Source organism: Tachypleus tridentatus, chromosome 2 (genome assembly GCF_004210375.1).
Source record: "Tachypleus tridentatus isolate NWPU-2018 chromosome 2, ASM421037v1, whole genome shotgun sequence".
Lineage (NCBI taxonomy): Eukaryota > Metazoa > Arthropoda > Merostomata > Xiphosura > Limulidae > Tachypleus > Tachypleus tridentatus.
In genome coordinates, this window is record NC_134826.1 from 81,088,554 (window position 1) to 81,107,756 (window position 19,203).

At 31.9% G+C, this 19,203-nt stretch overlaps 2 protein-coding genes across 9 annotated transcripts in view; both read left to right on the plus strand.

The window, feature by feature from the left end:
- LOC143244340 (uncharacterized) overlaps nt 1-8,441 on the plus strand; it is a 191,352-nt gene extending 182,911 nt beyond the window's left edge. For all 6 annotated transcript variants that reach the window (XM_076488824.1, XM_076488823.1, XM_076488825.1 and 3 more), the window contains one exon: nt 2,772-8,441. In XM_076488824.1, coding sequence (XP_076344939.1) covers nt 2,772-2,884 — 113 coding nt within the window. In that variant the 3' untranslated portion in view covers nt 2,885-8,441. The remainder of the gene's footprint in view (nt 1-2,771) is intronic.
- Nucleotides 8,442-17,403: 8,962 nt separating this feature from the next.
- LOC143244342 (uncharacterized) overlaps nt 17,404-19,203 on the plus strand; it is a 67,412-nt gene continuing 65,612 nt past the window's right edge. For 2 of the 3 annotated variants that reach the window (XM_076488828.1, XM_076488830.1), the window contains exon 1: nt 17,404-17,883. In XM_076488828.1, the coding sequence (XP_076344943.1) occupies nt 17,433-17,883 (451 nt within the window). In that variant the 5' untranslated portion in view covers nt 17,404-17,432. The remainder of the gene's footprint in view (nt 17,884-19,203) is intronic. The other variant, XM_076488829.1, reaches the window with a different exon arrangement.

Genomic DNA, 19,203 nt, shown 5'->3' on the forward strand with positions numbered 1-19,203 from the left:
TATTGTTCTGATCGAAGTTAACTGGTTCAGTTTTTGTGTGTCTTACGTCTTGGTTATATCCTTTTTCCCAAACTAAGGACTTAATTATATTAAATAATAATAATTTGGAAATAAAACACATTTTTGTTTTTCCAGATTAACCGTAATGGGATTAAACCTCTAAGTAAATTCTACTGTCAATGTTAATCAGTTGAGTATTTTTGGCCACTCTTGCAAATATTAACCCTAATGACTTATCAGGTATATTTACTATTGCTAGTGTAACATTTTAGTGTATTCTCTGGAAACACTGAGTTGTGTAGGCATTCACTGAATCCAAACAGCAATAAGATTAGCAAAGAAACTATTGAGAGTTAACCACAGTTCAAGAAAGATTGTTCTGGTTCCTTTCTGTCTTTGAAACTGTTTCCTCCATCATTACTTGAACTGAATCTGTTGGTTATTATTATGCAATGTTTCCTGACACTGTGACTTACATTACAACACCTTTGTTTGACACATATCATTGTAACAAGTTTCAGCACGTGACTGAGAGTTCTGTTTATGTAAGTATTCAGGTACACTGATGTGGGAGAAAAGAATTAAAACCTTTCTTCAAAAAATGCAATTTCAGAAAGGTGCAGCAAATAATAAACTGAACCAAGACTGTGAAGGAAAGAGAAGCAAACTCAAAAACACAAATTCTGTTTGTAACAGTTTTTAAGTTACTAAATTGAACTGTTTCTAATTGTTGTGATTCTTGTTTGGTCACCAGAGATAAAGATAAGCAAATTGACAGCAAGAGAAAAAAAAAACAGAAAAGTGAAGTGGAGAGAGAACTCTGGAAATATCCCAATTTTACACTGTGGCCAAAGGTTAAGTAAGGTATAAAATGGGTTGCATACTTTAACCAATGGTTTACATACAATTCTGAGCCAGTTATATATTTGTGTGTATTAACTGTTTGAATACTCTGAGGTTTGAACAGAGGTTTTACTTATTTAAAAGGATAAGCATATGTTTATGATCTTGAAGCATCTGGTTAACACAGACAGAATTAACAGTTGGGTCCTGTGAATGGTGATATTTGATCTATGATTGAATTTTTTAAAAAATTATCCTGAAATATTCAAATCAAACCTCAAATTACATCAGTTGCACATGTATAAACTGTAGGGTCTACAGGCTGAATTCAGTTTTAAATGAAGTACAGTTATTTATTTGTGGAAAGTGCTTCTACACACAATCGGTAATGAATGTGAATCTTTCAGAAAACAAAAAAGATATAATGCACTTGAACATGTGGAAGAAGGATGGTACAAAAATGTTCTTACAATGAAATGGGTTCCAGTATGTAGACTGAATTAAAAGCTGACATCTAAAGCTTACTTGAAGTGATCTAGATTTGCAAATATAGAATGGGAGCCCTAGCTAACAAATCATATTGAATCCCTGATCATTATTGACAATTGAATTGAATCTTGAAGGTCTGGAGGGCCTTAAGTAAATAACATGCATGCACCTGAATGAATGTATATTCTGCACTAGTTATGTAAGAGTGTAATTAATAGCTATTTTAACTTCAAGTTTTAGATAAAACATCTTGACAAACATTCTACAGATCTATTGTACATGGACAGTTTCTAAGAACACATTCAAGTGCACCATAAGTTCAGTAATAAATTGGACATGTATCAGAGAACCTGATAAACATCTGATTAAATGCAATTGCTGTGATTCCAATTTCTGTGACCGTCTTTGTCTTGAAAACAGCTATTGATTGTGAGGTATTGTTGGCTTGGAAACTTTCATCAACTTCCAATCTTGATTTGTTGTACGCAACTTCATTTAAATGTTCTTTTGTAGCTATGGCCTTTGCTTAAATCATTTTTGAGACACTGTATCATTTGGCTGTATGTTATATTAATATTTTTCTTCAGGAAAGACTGTCACATCTTCAACCAAACGTCTGTTGGACATTGCAATGTTTAATGGCTGAAAATTCTTTTTTAGTTGAATGTGTAACTGCTACACAACTTATCCATGGTTTCTTAACTCATATCTCTACTCCACTCCTTTGTTTATCAAAAGCATTCCATGTTATAAAGTGTAATTAACTCTCCATAATGTGTCCATGGTTTTTTCAACAATGCATTTTGAAGTAATGTTAATGTTTTATAGAATCAAATGTATTAATTGTAGTTTTTGGTAAACCTTCTGTTCTGGTATTCATGTTCTTTCAACTAGTTTATCATTTTTAACTTATTATTTTGTTTGGTGTTACCTGGTCTATATTAAACTGCTTCAATAATTTTTATAGTTATTATATTCAGCTGTGATCACTTAACCAAGTTATTCAAATGTTGCTTGATAAAAATATGAAGTTGTAAAGTATAAAAATGATTTATTTTATTGAGATTGAACTAAACTTTTTTTGTAACTTGTACTTGCATATATTAATTTCTGTTTTTATTTATGAGAAATAAACAATGGAATCACTCTGGAATTGTTCATATTATGGTGGTGCACAAAATTTGCAAGCCATGGATATGTTTATCATTTATGCTTATAAAAGTGAACATATATTTATAACATTGGGTAATGCAAGTTACTGTTTTCCTTATTGCATTCCTCTCTTCTGTTTCTAAATTCTTGTACTTTATTGTAACATACAACATGTTGTAGTAATTTGTAAGTATTTAGAAACAGTTTACATGTTTTTCATGAAAATCATAACATGAATGAGCTGTATTAAAGTTTTTACCCATTCTCTTTTATGTACATACTTGCAGACTTCTTTTCTGAGCTTGATGCAAGTTGTGGCCGATTAACTCTAGACAGCTCTTTTATGGAATTAGTTCAGTATGTTCAAGCTGGACTTTCCAAACTTAAGGAAACATCTTGACTGAAGTTCACAGCCTAGCTTTTCTAATGAATCGCATCAAGTGTGAGAAGCATGGAAAACAGTTACAGGACGGCTAGGTCAAGTCCACTAAAAGTGGAACATTTGTCAGTTTTGTACATATTTTTGTATGTAATATTATCATTAATGATACACATGTGTCTAGGTGTTTTTCTCACTATTTTTTGTGATGGATCCCTGGATGTTAGCAACTCTTAAAAAATGTTACAATATCTTCATCTAGATATAAAATATTTGATAGCCAAGATGTTTCATTCAATCATGTAAGTATATTCATGAACTTTTTGTGTTGTTTGTGCAAAAATACATGTTGTTAATAGAGTGCCTATGGTTAATTATGGGACAGTTTAACACAAATCTTGTCTTTCCTTCACCTGTCTTTTTCTAGGCCTGCCTATGTTTATATAATTTTATTTCTCTTCTATTCAATTCTAAGTTTATTTTTGACCATTTGACAGTGGGACTGAAATATATATATATTGGAATGAGAGTAAAGTAGTTATGAGTTTGAAAGTGTAATTGAATTTTAAGAGACTTGTTAAAGTTTTAAAGATATTTGGTAATATTCAAACTGTTAAAAAAAATAATATAACTAAATTGGAGGAAATAGAATACATTGGAAATGATAACTTGGTGATATTGGATAAAGTGACACTGATCACTAATGAAAGGTTACATAAGGTTTTGAATGGGTTAAGGTGATTACAGTTTACAATTAGGTGATCTACATTTCATCTTCAAATAAGCAGAGTCATTTCCACATTTCAAAGTGTGTTTCAAGTAAATACTTGTTAGTTATCACTAATTATAGCATTTCATAATCTCTATACTTAAATAATGTTATTATTAACTAATATGATTTTTAAGTAACATAAATAAAATACATAATTACAATTTAATTGCTCGATCTGATTCACGTGCTACCAGATTTTGTTCATGAAAACTGATCTGAGACCACTGCAATGTCTGTTGTCTCCCAGTTTAACTGATGATTCTTGTTATTACTTAAAAGGCCTCACTGACAATGAGTACAGCAGATGTAGTGTGGTTGATATATCGTAAAATATTCTCCAACGTTTCCACATTTTTAGTGTATAACACATTATTTTAGATTGAGAATAGGAAACTCTTAGCTTTAAGACTTTTTCTTAAGACTTAATGAAGTGAAAAACGTTTATTCCTTTTATTTTGTTTTGAATCTACATGTTAATTATTTTGAATCATTTAATGATGGATTTTCTGCTGGATTTAATTCTAGTATAACCTGTAAAAGATCATATCTTCACTAAATTTTGAAGTGTCAAACAGCATGAATTTAACAGAAAAATAAGATCATTAGTTCTTGGATAAATTTTGTTTGTGGCAAATGTTACAATTAACTGAAATGCCAGTTTGTACCTTATGCCTTAAGATGGAGCCTTTGACTATTTGACTCCAGTAGAGTTTTTATCTAACATATATCAAACACCTACCACATGTCATGTTCTTCTTGACCATTTCCATGAAGAGAAACCTGGATATGTATCACTTATAACCTCCTCTGGTTTATGAGTAATGATGCAAGATTTGAAAAGTATAATTTCACATCTGTTAGTGAAAGGAAGGAGAGATTTTTAGAACTTGGAACAAACTATAAACTACAACAGAATGGCATTATTTATTCATAATTCTATCAAATCAGAAAATGTGAAACACATTTCTGGTAATTTTTGCTGTGTAGTAATGTTCCTTGCTGTTGATAAATTAATATAAACAATTTCTGAAAACGGGTATCAACATTAAAAACTTAGAGACTTGTTTTCATCAAAACTACAATATTCTGATAACTGCTACCAGTACACGGATATTACATATGCTTTTTTCTTTCTCAGAACTATTGGATTCTGAAGTGTTACCAATACAAAGTTACTATTCCTTCATTTTTTATTCAGAACTATTTGGTTCTGATAACTGTTACCAGTACAAAAAAATTTTTTTTTTTATCTCGGAACCATTAGATTCCAATAACTGACTACTTTTCATCAGTTTTTGTAGTTGTTTTCAGACTCATTAAAGTAAACTAACAATTAACTGTTTTACAAACAAGTTTTTATTGTAACTAAAAGTAATACTGATAATTGTGATTAACTAGTCATGTTTTGTATTTGTAGGTTTAGTTTTTAAAACAGAATTCAGCAGCATTTGCTTTCCACATGGGTGTTGAAAAATACCAGATTAAAGGCTTGGTAAATATATATATGAAGCTATGGACAGTTGTTTTTCATAGTTACATTGAAAATCCAAGCATTTTTAGCTGTGCTGAATAAGTCAAAAATTCATTTTTTGTCAGGTATGTTAATTGCAATGACAGAACCTAATGACTGTCTGCGTTATATTGTCCATAACTATATTTTAGTTGTAAGACTTTCATGTAAATAAGTACAGGATACTCTAATGTAAATTCACAACATGGTATGGGTTTCCATGCACAATAAAACCCTGCATTCACATAAATTATGTATAAATATATATTTATGTAAAATTGTGAATTGTAAATATGCAACTGTGAACTGTTTTCATGCATCACGAGGTTTTTATTTTTATTGTCTGTTGAAACACAATGCTATTTAAACACTTCCCATGGATGTTTTGTTTGTTTTTTCTGTTGAGCACAATGAAGTTTAGAAGATATAAATTGAAATTATCTTTAACAGTGAATAGTATAATGGAAGATTTTGATTGTTTGGTTAGATACATGCCTTTTTTTTTTAGTGCATAGAGGAGGAAACAATGAAAGTGGAAAATACATGCAGACCTTATGTAGTAAGATTTTTTATTGTAGTAAAGTATAGTTTCTTATGCACCATTGTTACTTTATTTTTTGACATTGTTAATATGTTTTTGGACAGATGCTTGAAATCAAGAAATAGTGATCAGTTTAGTAAAGATTATAACATGTGGAAGCACACACGAGGCACTTTCGATATGTAGTTAGTAGTGCTTGTAAATCTGTTTTATCACACCAGAGGGTTTAATCACAAAAAAGCTTTTGAAACCAAACTTTCAGTCATTTATTTTTTAAGGTAATACTGTTTTGTGGATCACAGAAATGTATTCTTGGTATCATGTTCCCTTTTGCAAAATCAAAGAATGGTTATTTCTTTGAATTAGGTTATTTTATTTATCCAAGGAAATAAATTAATGCGGGCACGTTTTGAAAAATGTGTGTTTGTTCAAAGTAAATTTAAATAACATAACAGTCTGGGAATTAGAATTTTGGAAGACCTAGAATTATGGATCTGTTTTGTAATTATGTCTGTGTTTGCCAGTAAGTTTGTTTAAATTATTCTATGAAGTAATCTTGGAACTAGGATTCTGCATCTACATTTTATTGAAGCATATATTTTACAACTGGATTGTTTTTCCCTTAAAAGAAACTGGAAATCAGCTGCATACATACATATATATATATGCGTATGTAATTTTGCAAGTTTTGATCAGTCCTACGAAACAGATCAGGAATTAGGCTTTTGAATCCATATTGAATTTATTCATGTTTTCCAACCAGGTTGTTTTCCACTATATGAAAGACCTTGAAATGAGGATCCAGGATATTTATGGAATTTGTCTGTATTTTCCATCTAGATCATTACTGTACTAATTCCAGAAGCACACTTTTAAAATAGAGTTTGAAAAAAAACCATATGTATGTATACAAGTTTGTGTTAAGCAGAGGCCCAGAGCTATTATACTTTTGAACTTTTGTTATGGTATAACCATGTTACACCATAAACATTTATAGCTTGTGTTTTTGTTCAGTAGATTTTGTGTACTGGCAAGCATTACTGCATAATCTGTTGTATTCTTAGCAATGACTACAAAGATAGTATAGTAGGAATTGGAAGCATTAGCAGATGAAATCTGTCAATTTAAAACTTTTATAAGAACTAGGTCTAAATTATGAGAATTTGTTTAGAGAAGAAAACAGTAAAAAAAAAAATTCCACCTTCTCTATCAGAGTATTTGAAACTTCATAAAACTTGTACTTTACAGACTGATGGTTGATGATTTGGAAGCCTCAAGGCATCATGTGTCATTATGAAAAAATTTAAAATTTTGTTTTATATTTTTGAATGCCTTATTAAGAAGCAAAAGAATATTATAGTTGAAGTTGTTAGAAATTGTATTAACTTGCTTTTTCCTCTTGTTGTTGGTGTATAGTCTGGTTGCTGTTATATTCAGAATGGATAACTTTAGTTCTAATATAAGAAATCTCAGTTATTTTGTTGTAATTGATGTTATGCAAGTAGAAATAGGTTTTATGAAAAAAATAATTGTAGGCACAGGTAGAAAATAAGGAATTTTTTATTTATTTATATTAATGCAATTATTATACCCAGTGATGCTGGGTAACTTGATTTAATCGGTATGTGAGAAAATACCCTTGGGGGACAGTTTAGTGAAGACGTAGAATTGTACAATATTTTGAAAGAAAAACAGATCTTAATGTAAATAAATGAAATGATTTGGTTCATCATTCTGAAGTAATAAATATCATCCATCCACTTATTAAATATGATTTGTTTGTATATTTCAAACACTTAATGTATGCATGATTTTAAGAGATAGCTGAAGTAAGTTTTTGAAGGTAAGGCTGTTTTTATTTTTTCTCTTGTAATGAATGAGTTATTGAAGCCTTTCATTTGCAAGGTTTTAAGGATACTTGTACTTTTAGTGATTCCAGTTTTTGTGTTTCAACATCTTACATTATATGGTCTTCGTACAGAGTAAAGAGTGCACAGATTGTTTTGAAGTGTGAAAAACGGTATACAAACACACGTGTATGTATGTATCAAAAGTTTATTGTTTGACAGGTTACAATCCATGAAATTCTTTTGAAAGTTCCTTTATTTTAACTTTATCAAATATATTCTCTGAAAAAAAAACACAAAAACAAAACTACCATTCATCAACTTCGTTCATGTCATTCAAATAATTTAGCGTTTTGTTTGTGCAGTGTAATAGATATTAAAGGATACAACTACAGATTTTCATTATTTGTAACTTGTGCACATATTGCAAATGTCCGAGACTAGGATCATACTAGGGTTTACACTCTAAACGCAGTAAAGTTTAGTCAGTACGAACACGCCACATTCTTTTAAAACCTTGGGATAAAGTTAGCAGAAGCTAAGGGCATTTAGTTTTACATATGAAATGTGCTTATGCAAGTATATGCAATACATTTCAAAAGTTTACAGAAATATTTACGAAGTATTTATATATATATTGCAAAAAAAAATTCAAATTTAAGTTCTGAATTAATTGAAAACAGAATAACTTTTTCCATGCACAAAGCGTGCTATTTAAGTTCGAATTTATTGTTAACTGACATCCAGAATACCGTAGAAACAGCTTCACTTACTGTGTTTTCAATTCTCTGATATGTACGTTTTAATTTTTGCATTTTTCTATTCATGTGTTTCTTATTTAAAGTTTTAAGTTTTGTTGTGTAGGATTGTTTGTGTTTTTTTTTCAAAAGTAAACTCATGATTATAAAGAAGTTATTCGATCATTGGTGTCGTATTTGTCTTTTATGTTTTTTGATCCAAGTGGAATACCAGTGTCATGTCTATTATACCACCTCGTTTTAAAAATATTTTAAATTACCATTACAAATTGAATGAAAAAAAAATACATTTTACCTGTGTTAGTATGGTGAAAAGCGTAAGGAGAGAAGTGAACATTCACAGCTAACTCACTCCTTAACCATCTAGCAAATACTCGTACCCAACTAGGGCATTAAGAACCAAGTAAATATTCACACCTAATTCACTAACTAGGTGGGACAGCAGTAAGTCTACGGAATTTCAACGCTAAATCAGGGGTTTAATTCCCCGCGGTAGATTAGCAGACTGGTTTTGCCTTAAAAAGAAGCAAGCTAGAGAAAAAATGTCCGCGTCCAATTGGTTCGTTAACAAGCAAATAAATATTCATACCAAACTAGCTGATCAGCTAGCAAACATTCACAAACTAGTTCATCAATGATCAAGTAAATTCACACCCAACTAGTTGATTGGCTGGGAAGTCAATATTCACACATTACTATTTGATTAACTAGCAAATGAACATTTAGACGCAACTAGCTGTTTAATAAGTATATATTAACAGTAAACTAGTTTTCATTAGCTATCAAATAAATATTCACACGTAGGTAGTTGATTAAGAGCGAGTAAATATTTACACCAGTTATTGATTGAGTTAGTAAATATTTAAACCAGTTATTGATTGAGTAAATATTTACACCCAACTCGTTGATTAACGAGTGAATAAACATTTACACCCAATAGATTAATTTAGATAACGAGTAAAAATGTATACTCGGCTAGTTTATTTACTAGCAAACGTTCTTTTTCTAACTTTGTAATTGCCCGAACTAAATTATGTCTGCGACTTACGACGGTAGAAATTGGGTTTTGAAACGCGTTGTGGACGGGAGTATAGATGGGTCATTGCGTAGCTTTATGCTTAGTTACAAACCAAAAGTAAATGAAAGGTGTATGTCACTAAATCTCTTGTAACCTGTTTTAGCAATGAAATCATGTAACATTAAAATAAATCGTGTTTAATGTTGGAACTGAGATGAGAAGCTCATGTGGCCATATTTTACTTGTGAGAAAATTACAGTTATCTGTCTGGTAGGAGTGGGCCAAAATAATATCAAGATCGCTGATTTTTTTTTATAATTTTAGTTTTTTTTTCTATAATTTACAAAGGCCCATCTGCCAACGAAACTAAATTCAAATCTATGATTGGATTAAAGTTCAAAGTAAAACACTAAATAGGAATAAACAAAACGATAACAATACCCATTTGAGGTTGCACCATGTCAAAAACTGTTTTCATACTTTTTTTTGTTTCCATTCTTTTTTTAACAATTTTTTTACGCTTGTGTCATGACCTTTGTTTTTGGTATTAAATCTCGAGATTGGCTGGACTGTAGGCCTATCCTAACGTTCTCTTAGTTTTTCTTAAAGCTATTTCTTCACATTTCATGGCTTTTACTGATATAGTTTTTATATTTTTATTCCACCTACCCAGGGTAGCAACCTCTTCTTTGGCTAGATTAGTGGCTAAGGCTTGTTTCGCATATACAGCATTACTGTTTTTAATCTTATTTCTATAGTTGCAGTAATGCTTTCTTCACTGGGATAAAGACAATTCAAGTTTAGCAACTTGTAATTTTTTTCTTGGGAGGTATATTTTAAAAATCGCACTTTTTTGGAGCACGACCTTAAATGTCAATAGGTCACTGAAAGTTTATAAACAATACAAAGGTAAATTATACAACTTATGGTTCATGTTTTCAGCCTCTAGAGCTTGAGCAAAGCCATGTCAGACTTCAGTAGAGGTAACGTTTGTTTTCACACAAAACTTGCATATTAGACATTGACTGCTACAGATTTGCTTTTTAGATCAACAACATCAACAAAAAAAAAACCCTCAACTTCTACTTACAAGGTTTGGTCAAAGGTAGTAGTTGTTTATTTAACTGATTCAGTTACACTGTAACCATGGAGCTTGTACGTATCAAAAAGATTGTTACTTTGCATGGCGCGTGCTCATAATCGTCAAATACGGTTGCCATTGTAGTGTTAATTAGTAGTGTTGCAAAATGTCTATTGTTATTACCGAAATTATATGTAAAACTAAGAAAGGCTTTTAGTCAAGGAAACGTAGTTCAATCATGTGCATTCAGATTTGTATAAGGTGCAAACAGAGGAAAGTTGTGCATTTCAATTAATGTTAATCAGGTTGACAAATTTGTTGTTTTGTGATTTTTTTTTTAAATTGATGTTTTCAAGTAGTTTGGTGGCTTTATGCTTTGCAGTTGGCTTGTTTACTACTCAACAGTGTGTGTAATTGCTTATAAAGTTTTGTTTGTAGTATGTTTGAGATAATTTCTATTGCACATCTGGCCCGTTCTTACTACTAGTACTACCGTAATTATATACATTCATACATTGTTCAAGTGTGTGCTCACATTGTGTATAATGTGATCTCTTAATGCCTGCTAATTAGCACAAATAACTTCTAAGGCGTTTTAGTCAACTTTGTGTGATAAATTATGTATTTGTATTCCCGTTTGTTTTTCTCTTTACTTGACTGGGTTGATTTTGAAGAGAAATGCCCTATCGTAATTTACGTCTACTTCAAGTAAGAAAGAGTATATTCACTGTGATTTCCTATACGTAAAGGCTAGGTTTCATTTTTCACCAGCGTGGGATATACAGAAGGATTATAGTAACAAGTTTTAAGAAATGTTAACATCAAAGAAGTATAGAGAAGCTGTAATTATAACAATAATTAAAAAGTGAAATAAAAAACACACCAACATGGTTGAAAAAATGACAGTGATAAAATAAAACAAAAAACGATTTTTTAAATGCAGAGATGAAAACAACCACTTCTTTCTCTGCATCAACACGAGTTCCAACTAAAATCTATTACCAAATATGAAACAGAAAAATTGATATGGTTTACAGCTATTATCATTATAGTTTTACCGTCTGTTACTGGAGGACTTCCCTGGACCACTCCAGCCATGATACTAGCAAGTGAAGTTCCATAATTTAGTTGGACAGTGGAACATCATTCTGTTGAAAAACTAATGGACTATAATGGGAAGGTATCATGAGAGACATACCAGGCTCCAAAATGAATCCATGGATTAGTGAACAATAAGCCATTGATATGTTAACTCATTTAAAAGGAGCATATCTGTCAACATTGAATATTATTCTAGCTAAGAGACATGACAGTTATTAAGTATTAGTCGATGCCTTATCAAACAAGTTCAAAGTGATTCACCAGAAAGAAATAACCAGAGCAAAGTTCTGGAATAGGGTACAAAAGTTTCTTTCTTAGTCGACCTTGCAGAAGATTTGATCAACTTATAAACCTAATAATAAACGAGGATATTAGAATTACGCTGAAGCAAAGTAGATATACATCTTTAAAAGCAATAGAACTAGAATATATTAAGATGATATATAAACAACTAAGAACACGTCATGAAATTTTGTGGTTCTCATTTCGAACAGTATTAAAACATCAACTCCTAGTGATGGTAGTAGAATTAAATTAATTGATAACTAGTTACACAGAAAGAAGGAAGTAATGAATCTGATTTCACTAAGTGTAATACAGATTTTCACATATAATAGCAAGTCTGCCTAGAATTTATTGAGAATTCCTGAATGAGATTGTCTGATTGAGCTACTTTCTAAAATGTGAACTGCAAGATTTTGGATAATTGACGGAAATGTACCAAATCTTTTTTTACATAAATGACAATAAAGCCCAGCAAATAGACGTTGACAAATCACTGTTCTTCCCTCTATATTACATTTAGTTCTGTTACCTTTTTTTAGTATTGGTTACATCAGAACTAAACACGATTTCAAACACATAGATTATTTTGTAGAGCTGAACTAAAAAAAATTATTTGAATCTAGAACATAAAGTCGCTTTCTTGAACCACGGAGTGGTGTCACATAACATTTCTTTTCTGAAAGAACTGATGAGTTAGTACTCTTACTGAATGTCATAATCGGTCAGCAAAGGATATTCCAGTCCATTTATTCAGTCTGGATGCTAAATTAAAATTCAGAAATATCCCTGCAAGCAGTGAAGACATCATTTACTAAAAAAAAGAAAAAAACACCAAATAAAGGAAGTTAACTAGATCAAGTTAATGTTAACTATCTAAGTGGAATGTTGCTGCCATTACACTGTAGAAACTAAGGAAGCAAAAATTATAAAAAGCTTTATATCGCTGTAGAAGTAGAAAATGTATGAGATGCTGGTATATATAACACTTTTCTCTTAGTGTGACGATATACATACATTTTGGTGGGTGTTTGTTTCGGTTTGATGCATGTGACGTGTATTGCGTAAGTCCCGCCTGTTCTCTAAATTTGTAGAAGATTCTCAACAGCAAGAATCAACAATATACGGTTTACAAAAACACTTGCATGTTTTCGAAAATTGTTGAACTCTCGAGAATACCGCCTAATGAATATATATATAAAAGCAAGACTTCAAGGGACAGTTATCGAATAACGCTGGTTAGTTACTGTGAGTATAGTGTATGCCTAGTGGTTAACGCTTATTAAGTGGAAAATTACAGAAGTTGACCAGGAACTTTTATAGATTTGAACATTACAAACCATTCAACTTCAGTGAATTAACTTCGGAGGTCGGTGTGTGTGTGTTTTTCATATAGCAAAGCCCATCATTGTAAATCCGAAGAATTACCGCTACACCAGCGAGGTACGGATGTCGGTATTTTACGAGGACATTCAATATCTTCGTTGGAAAAAGCCATCTTATGAGCTTTCTTATCAACTCAGAATTAATTTGCTCATCATGGACCTGGACCGTCGATAAAATATTCATTTCTAGGTCAGATAGAAGATTTAATATAGTTTGTAAAACTTTTGTTTGTAACAACAGTTTATAAATTATGTTGCTGTTTGTGTATTAAAATATAAGTGAGAGCTTCATTATTATATGATTTGTGTTAAGAAAGAAAACTGAATGCATCAATCTGGTTGGTAAATATCATAGATTTGGTACATATCGAAGTTTAATTAATCTCTAAATTAAAATTAAAATTTCCGGTTCTTTGAAATCGTAATACGTAATATAATAAATCGGAGAGCAAACCTATTACTATTTATGATACTTATCTTGTTCAGCCCAAAATCAAACAGAAAATCCAGAGTTGTAGCCAGTTATTTTTGCGCACCGGGTAAATTTCCATTATGTATAGTTTGAACCAGCGTATCCCAAACTTTCTCGGTTCAAGGCGCCTTTAGTGTCTCAGCAATTTTTTCACGGCGCTCCTGGGCAAAAAGAAAAACGTAACAGTTCCGTTTATTTTAAAAGAATAATACATGTACATTGAAAGTAAAAACTATTTTAATTTCATTTTTAAATAACCACAATTACTAATGGGATGTGTGTGCTTGTTGGGCTCTGCACAGCTTCTCAAACCTTGGAATCAGTTTAGACACTGCCACCCTCATTTCCTGTTCCACATTGACTTTTGCGCCATACGTGCTTTTTATCACGCTAATCGCCAAACCCCAGCTTGGCAGAGATATGACGTCACAAATGGAATTAAGATTCGCTGAACTTTATCACTTAGCAGCAGATATTCATGTTTTACTGATATCCAAAACTCAGGTTCATGTTGCCAAATTTTGTTTTTAAAGTTTTGTCACAAGACAGCTTAATAAGATTTTCTTCTGCAGAGGTAAATTCAGATGAGGCCTTACCCTTGAATGTGTCCTTAGATCCATGCATACTTCTCCATATCTTCTGTAAAGTAATTTTCAAACCAATCACTGAACTGTGTTAGGTGCTCCTGACAAACAAATTTTAGTTAATTTTATTGGATGTAACAAACTGCTGCAACAGGAGGTAACAGTCTTTGCCACCATCTTCATTCATTTTTCTTCTCCATAGTGGTAACTTTTTACTGAAGGCTGAAACCTTCTCTGCGAGTTTCAGAATGTGCGTATTGCTTCTTTGTAGAGAGAGATTCAAAGCATTTAGTTTTTCGAAGATATCGCACAGGTATGCTAATTTGGTTTAAAAATCAGTATCCAAGAAGTTTTTAGCAGATTCATGTTCTTCTTCTTCGAGATAAAAGAGTAGAGTTTCTGTCAGGAGTGCCATCGTTTGCTTCAGTAATACAACAGAGATGTGTGCTCAGATCCCATATCCTCACGGTTTTTAAAAACCTCGCCTGCTGTAGCCGAGTTTTTTTTTATATAAAGTTTAACACTTTCAGCGTGCTTTTCAGGACTAGGTTTAGTGAACTACTCAGGTGCTTTGATGCAAGGATTTCCCTGTGGATTACGCAATGAGTCCATAGTACATCAAAGAGCTTTCTTCGTATGAGTGCTGCAATCCTCCATAATAGCTGAACGTAGAGCGACCATCATCGGTGCAGACGCCAATGCACTTGGTCCAGTCTAGGTTGTTTTCACATAAACGAGTCAAGGATCTCAAATATATCTTGAGCCTTTGCACTTGCAGTGATATTTTGTCCAAAAGAAAAGGTCTTCCACAATTCTGTGACCATCTACAAATCGTGTAGTAAATCAAATGAGCATCTTTATTACTATCCGTCACCTCATATAGCTGTAACCCGAATTTCTTCCCTTTCATTTTTTTCAATTAGCTGATCATTGAGATATTTGGCCATGTGTTGGATTCTACAACTGATAGTATTGTGGGATAAAGGCACCTTTGAAAGCAATCTTTCCACAGATTCATCAACCATAATGTTCACCACATCCACTGCAACCGGTATAATTAGTTCTCTTGCGATGATGTGAGGCTTTTTACGTGTCGCGACTCTATATGTCACTTGTAGGATGCTAGCAAAGCTTTGCTTGGTACTGATGCTTGTTTCAAAAATGTACCTTTTCGTTCTTTTAATTCTTTTAACTTATTGGTAAAATAATCACAGGATTTACTAGCCATGTTAGGATGATTGGTCTTTAAGTGGCGCTTTACTTTACTTGGAAGCATGCACTCTGGAGCCAAAACTTTTAGACATAATACACACTGTGCACACTCTTCATGATTGACATCTACCGAAGTAAAACCAAAATCTAGGTTACTATCGTCATATTTCTAATATTTCTGTTTCTTCACAACATTGCCATTTGTCTATGGTTCATCCTCCTTTTCTTTGCTCCATAACTTTTTATTTGTTTGTCTGTTTTTGAATTTCGCGCAAAGCTACTCGAGGGCTATCTGCGCTAGCCGTCTCTAATTTAGCAGTATAAGACTAGAGGGAAGGTAGTTAGTCATCACCATCCACCGCCAACTCTTGGGCTACTTTTTTAACAACGAATAGTGGGATTGACCGTCACATTATAATGTCCCCACGACTGAAAGGGCGAGCATGTTAGGTGCGACCGGGATTCGAACCCACGACCCTCGGATTACGAGTCGAACGCCTTAGCATGCTTGGCCATGCCGGGCCAAATTATGAAATAACAGGCTTAGTGCTAAGACTGCATCCTACCATACCTACGGCTCTGATAATACTTAAGAATATAAGCAATAATCAAAATAAGTAAAGCGAGATGATAATTGTCATGTACTTCTAGAAAAAAGGGAGAAGACCATTGTAACATCAAATGTTTACAGCATTGTTTATTAAACAATGACTATGTACGGTTTTTAAATTGCACTTAAATTAGGTTATCGGTATAAATTGTTCGTTTTGGCTCGTTATTGACAATCTAATCAGATTGCTTTATTTACAGTTGACGATTATTTTAACCAATCTAATACCTAAACAAGAAAAAAAAACTTTTTCTACATAAATACTAGAATCAAGTGCTTGATGTCACTCATATTACTAGAGAATATGTGATACATATAGGCGTATTGCATGTATCTTTGTCACTGAACTGTCTGCTGTCAACAACAAGAGAAAAGGGTACACGATTGTCGAGAAGCTCGTCAATACCTGATAGCAAAAGAACATTGTCAAATCCACCATTAGAGACAAATTTGATGATGTTTGCAACTAAACCAAAATAATGTACAAACAAATATGAATCCCACATATAAACTGAAAACAATTTGTTTACATCAGAACTGATATACAGGTAAGCAAATTAAATATTTACACAAGAACTGTAGGTGTAGTTATTATGGAAAGTGTATATGAAGAAAAATATATGTTTATTCACCCAAACTACACTATCTATAATAAGGGGATAGAAATACTAAACACAAAATATCACGCACTGAACCTTATAATAAGGTAACAGAAATTATTTTTGTAAAAATTCAGCCAATTTAATCTGTCTCGATGTCTTCGACACTTCACATTTTGAAAACCACAGAATATTCCTTAGGTGGATAGCATTTTTAACTGTAACATTCTTCACTCACTTAAATATCACTTCCAAAACCCTCTCCTTGTCAATTACACACTGGGCTGCCAAATGATTACAGTTGTGGGTGGAAATTAAATGGTTATCACTCAACTCTGAATTCCTGCAATATTTCAAGATATTGGGCCAATATAAACCAAAATTCTAGCCAAGAACGAAAATTAATATTTATGAAGATAACTTACAATTTATTCAGGAATGTCAGTATTTCAGGAATGTGTCATAATTCTAAATCTTTCAGTTTGAATTGTTTTATTATATAAATTATGAAGTTTTGGCAGAAATGCTTACTTCGAAAAAATGAAAAAAATGAATACAGATTTTTCTGTCAGAGGTACATGTATTGCAAATAGGCTGTGTCATGATTAATAAGTGGTACAGTATTTTGTAGTACAGCTTAATATATGTTTCTCAGGACGGCTGGTATGGATATTAAAACTTTTACTGTTTTGTTTGTTTGTTTAAATGCGGAAACATGCTAGTTATGAGCATCCCATTCAATTTATGCTATTAATGAAATTTTCCGCACGGTAGCGCTCGAGTGTTACATGTGAGAGATGCTCTCAGTTATACAATCGTCGTGTGAATGGAAAATCGTTGAAAGTGTAAAATATCTAGATTCACATTTAAAATTTACATGTATGAGAGATTGTAGCAATTTTGCTTGTTTTGTTGGACAGAATTTTCTTTCTCAAGTTATTTCACCGGTATCTAAACTTTTGTGTAGTGTATCTAACATATTTAACCCAGCACAATCATTATATTCTGAACCTTTGAATTTAAGCACGAGGAAGCTTCAAGTTTTGTCAAGAAATCCTGTGGAGCAGATGGCGAAAACTCACGTAGATCGAAAGTTTTATGATATCTCAAATTTCTTTTTGGAGAAACGGCGCAAAAGGAATGAAGACTTAAAGGAAAAGACTGAGCCTATCAATTTACTAAAATACATCTATGATAATGTAATAGGAAATAATTCTTTATTTTCTGGACCATATGGTGTAAGAGAAGGTGTGTGAATTTTAATGATTGTATGAAGTCAACAGAAATCAGTAAATGTTATAATCCTACAGTAATACTCTATCAGTGTGGTAGTCTTGCTTAAGTTTAAACAGATTAGTGTATTACTAGTACTATTATTATTATATCATTTGTATTATATTACAGTCTTACTAATTAGGAAAGAAAGTTATCAAAACATTTATTTTGCTTATTTTGAGTAAACTGTCAATGGTAAAATAGAGTGGTACCTTTAGAGCAATCAAATTTACTGAAAATGTCGAAATATGTAACATTTATAAATGAAGTATATGATATGTTTCCCTTGCAAGTTGCATTACCTTTCATATCTTGTGGATCTCATGAAATCCAGGAAGACCAGCCTTAATACATAAAAGTCAATAAGCAAAAACATTCAGCTGAATTAATTACCGTAGTTAAATCTTTATTTTAAACAAGTATAGATTTATAATAATATTGTCTCTTGTATGTCTATTTAACTCCTTTGCATGGTGTGGATAGATTTTCTCCAAAATTTGTATAAATATTCATAACATCCATGATGGGGTACATGCAAATTTTTAATTTTGTATTTTGCATCAATACTCCCCACCTCCCTGTTGATGGATATTCACCAAATTTGGCATGAAGATGAGATACATGCAAATTTGTGGTGTTTTGGGTTTTTATGTTGTTTTTTCTATTTTTACAATTACACACAAAGGAAGCAACATTTCATCTCCTGAGATAACCCTTTATTAATATGAATTCACATAACTTCTGTCCAGTGGATGGGTACTCCAGCTAGTAATCAATAAAATGATAAAAGTTAAATAGTAAACACAGTTACAATTAGAGATCTCTCTTAACATCTTATTTATACTGTTATCTGCTACTGTTTGATATCCATACATACATCAGATAATTCTATGTTTTTCAGTCATTAAATTGTTTTAAGTTATAACTATAACCTGTCATTGACCTTTTACTAAAATGCCTTGACACTAATTGTACTTTCTTGACCTTGATTAGTGAGACCATTAGATCATGTTTCAGGTTAGTTACCAATATAATATTATTCAGTGTTTTAATTCCTCTTAGTTTTATTGTAAGTAATTCTTAAATCAAATATTTTTTTATAAAGAAATATTTCTGAAGTATTTTAATGTATTGAAGCTACTTTCTGTGTAATTTTTATTCTGAAACTAGTCAAATAGCTACTCAGTAAAGGCAAGGGCTTTCTGTGTAATTGTTATATTGTGCTCAGAGTATTTTACACAAAGTACAAGTATATGTTGATAGACAAACAGTAGTTTTGAAAAGGAAATACTT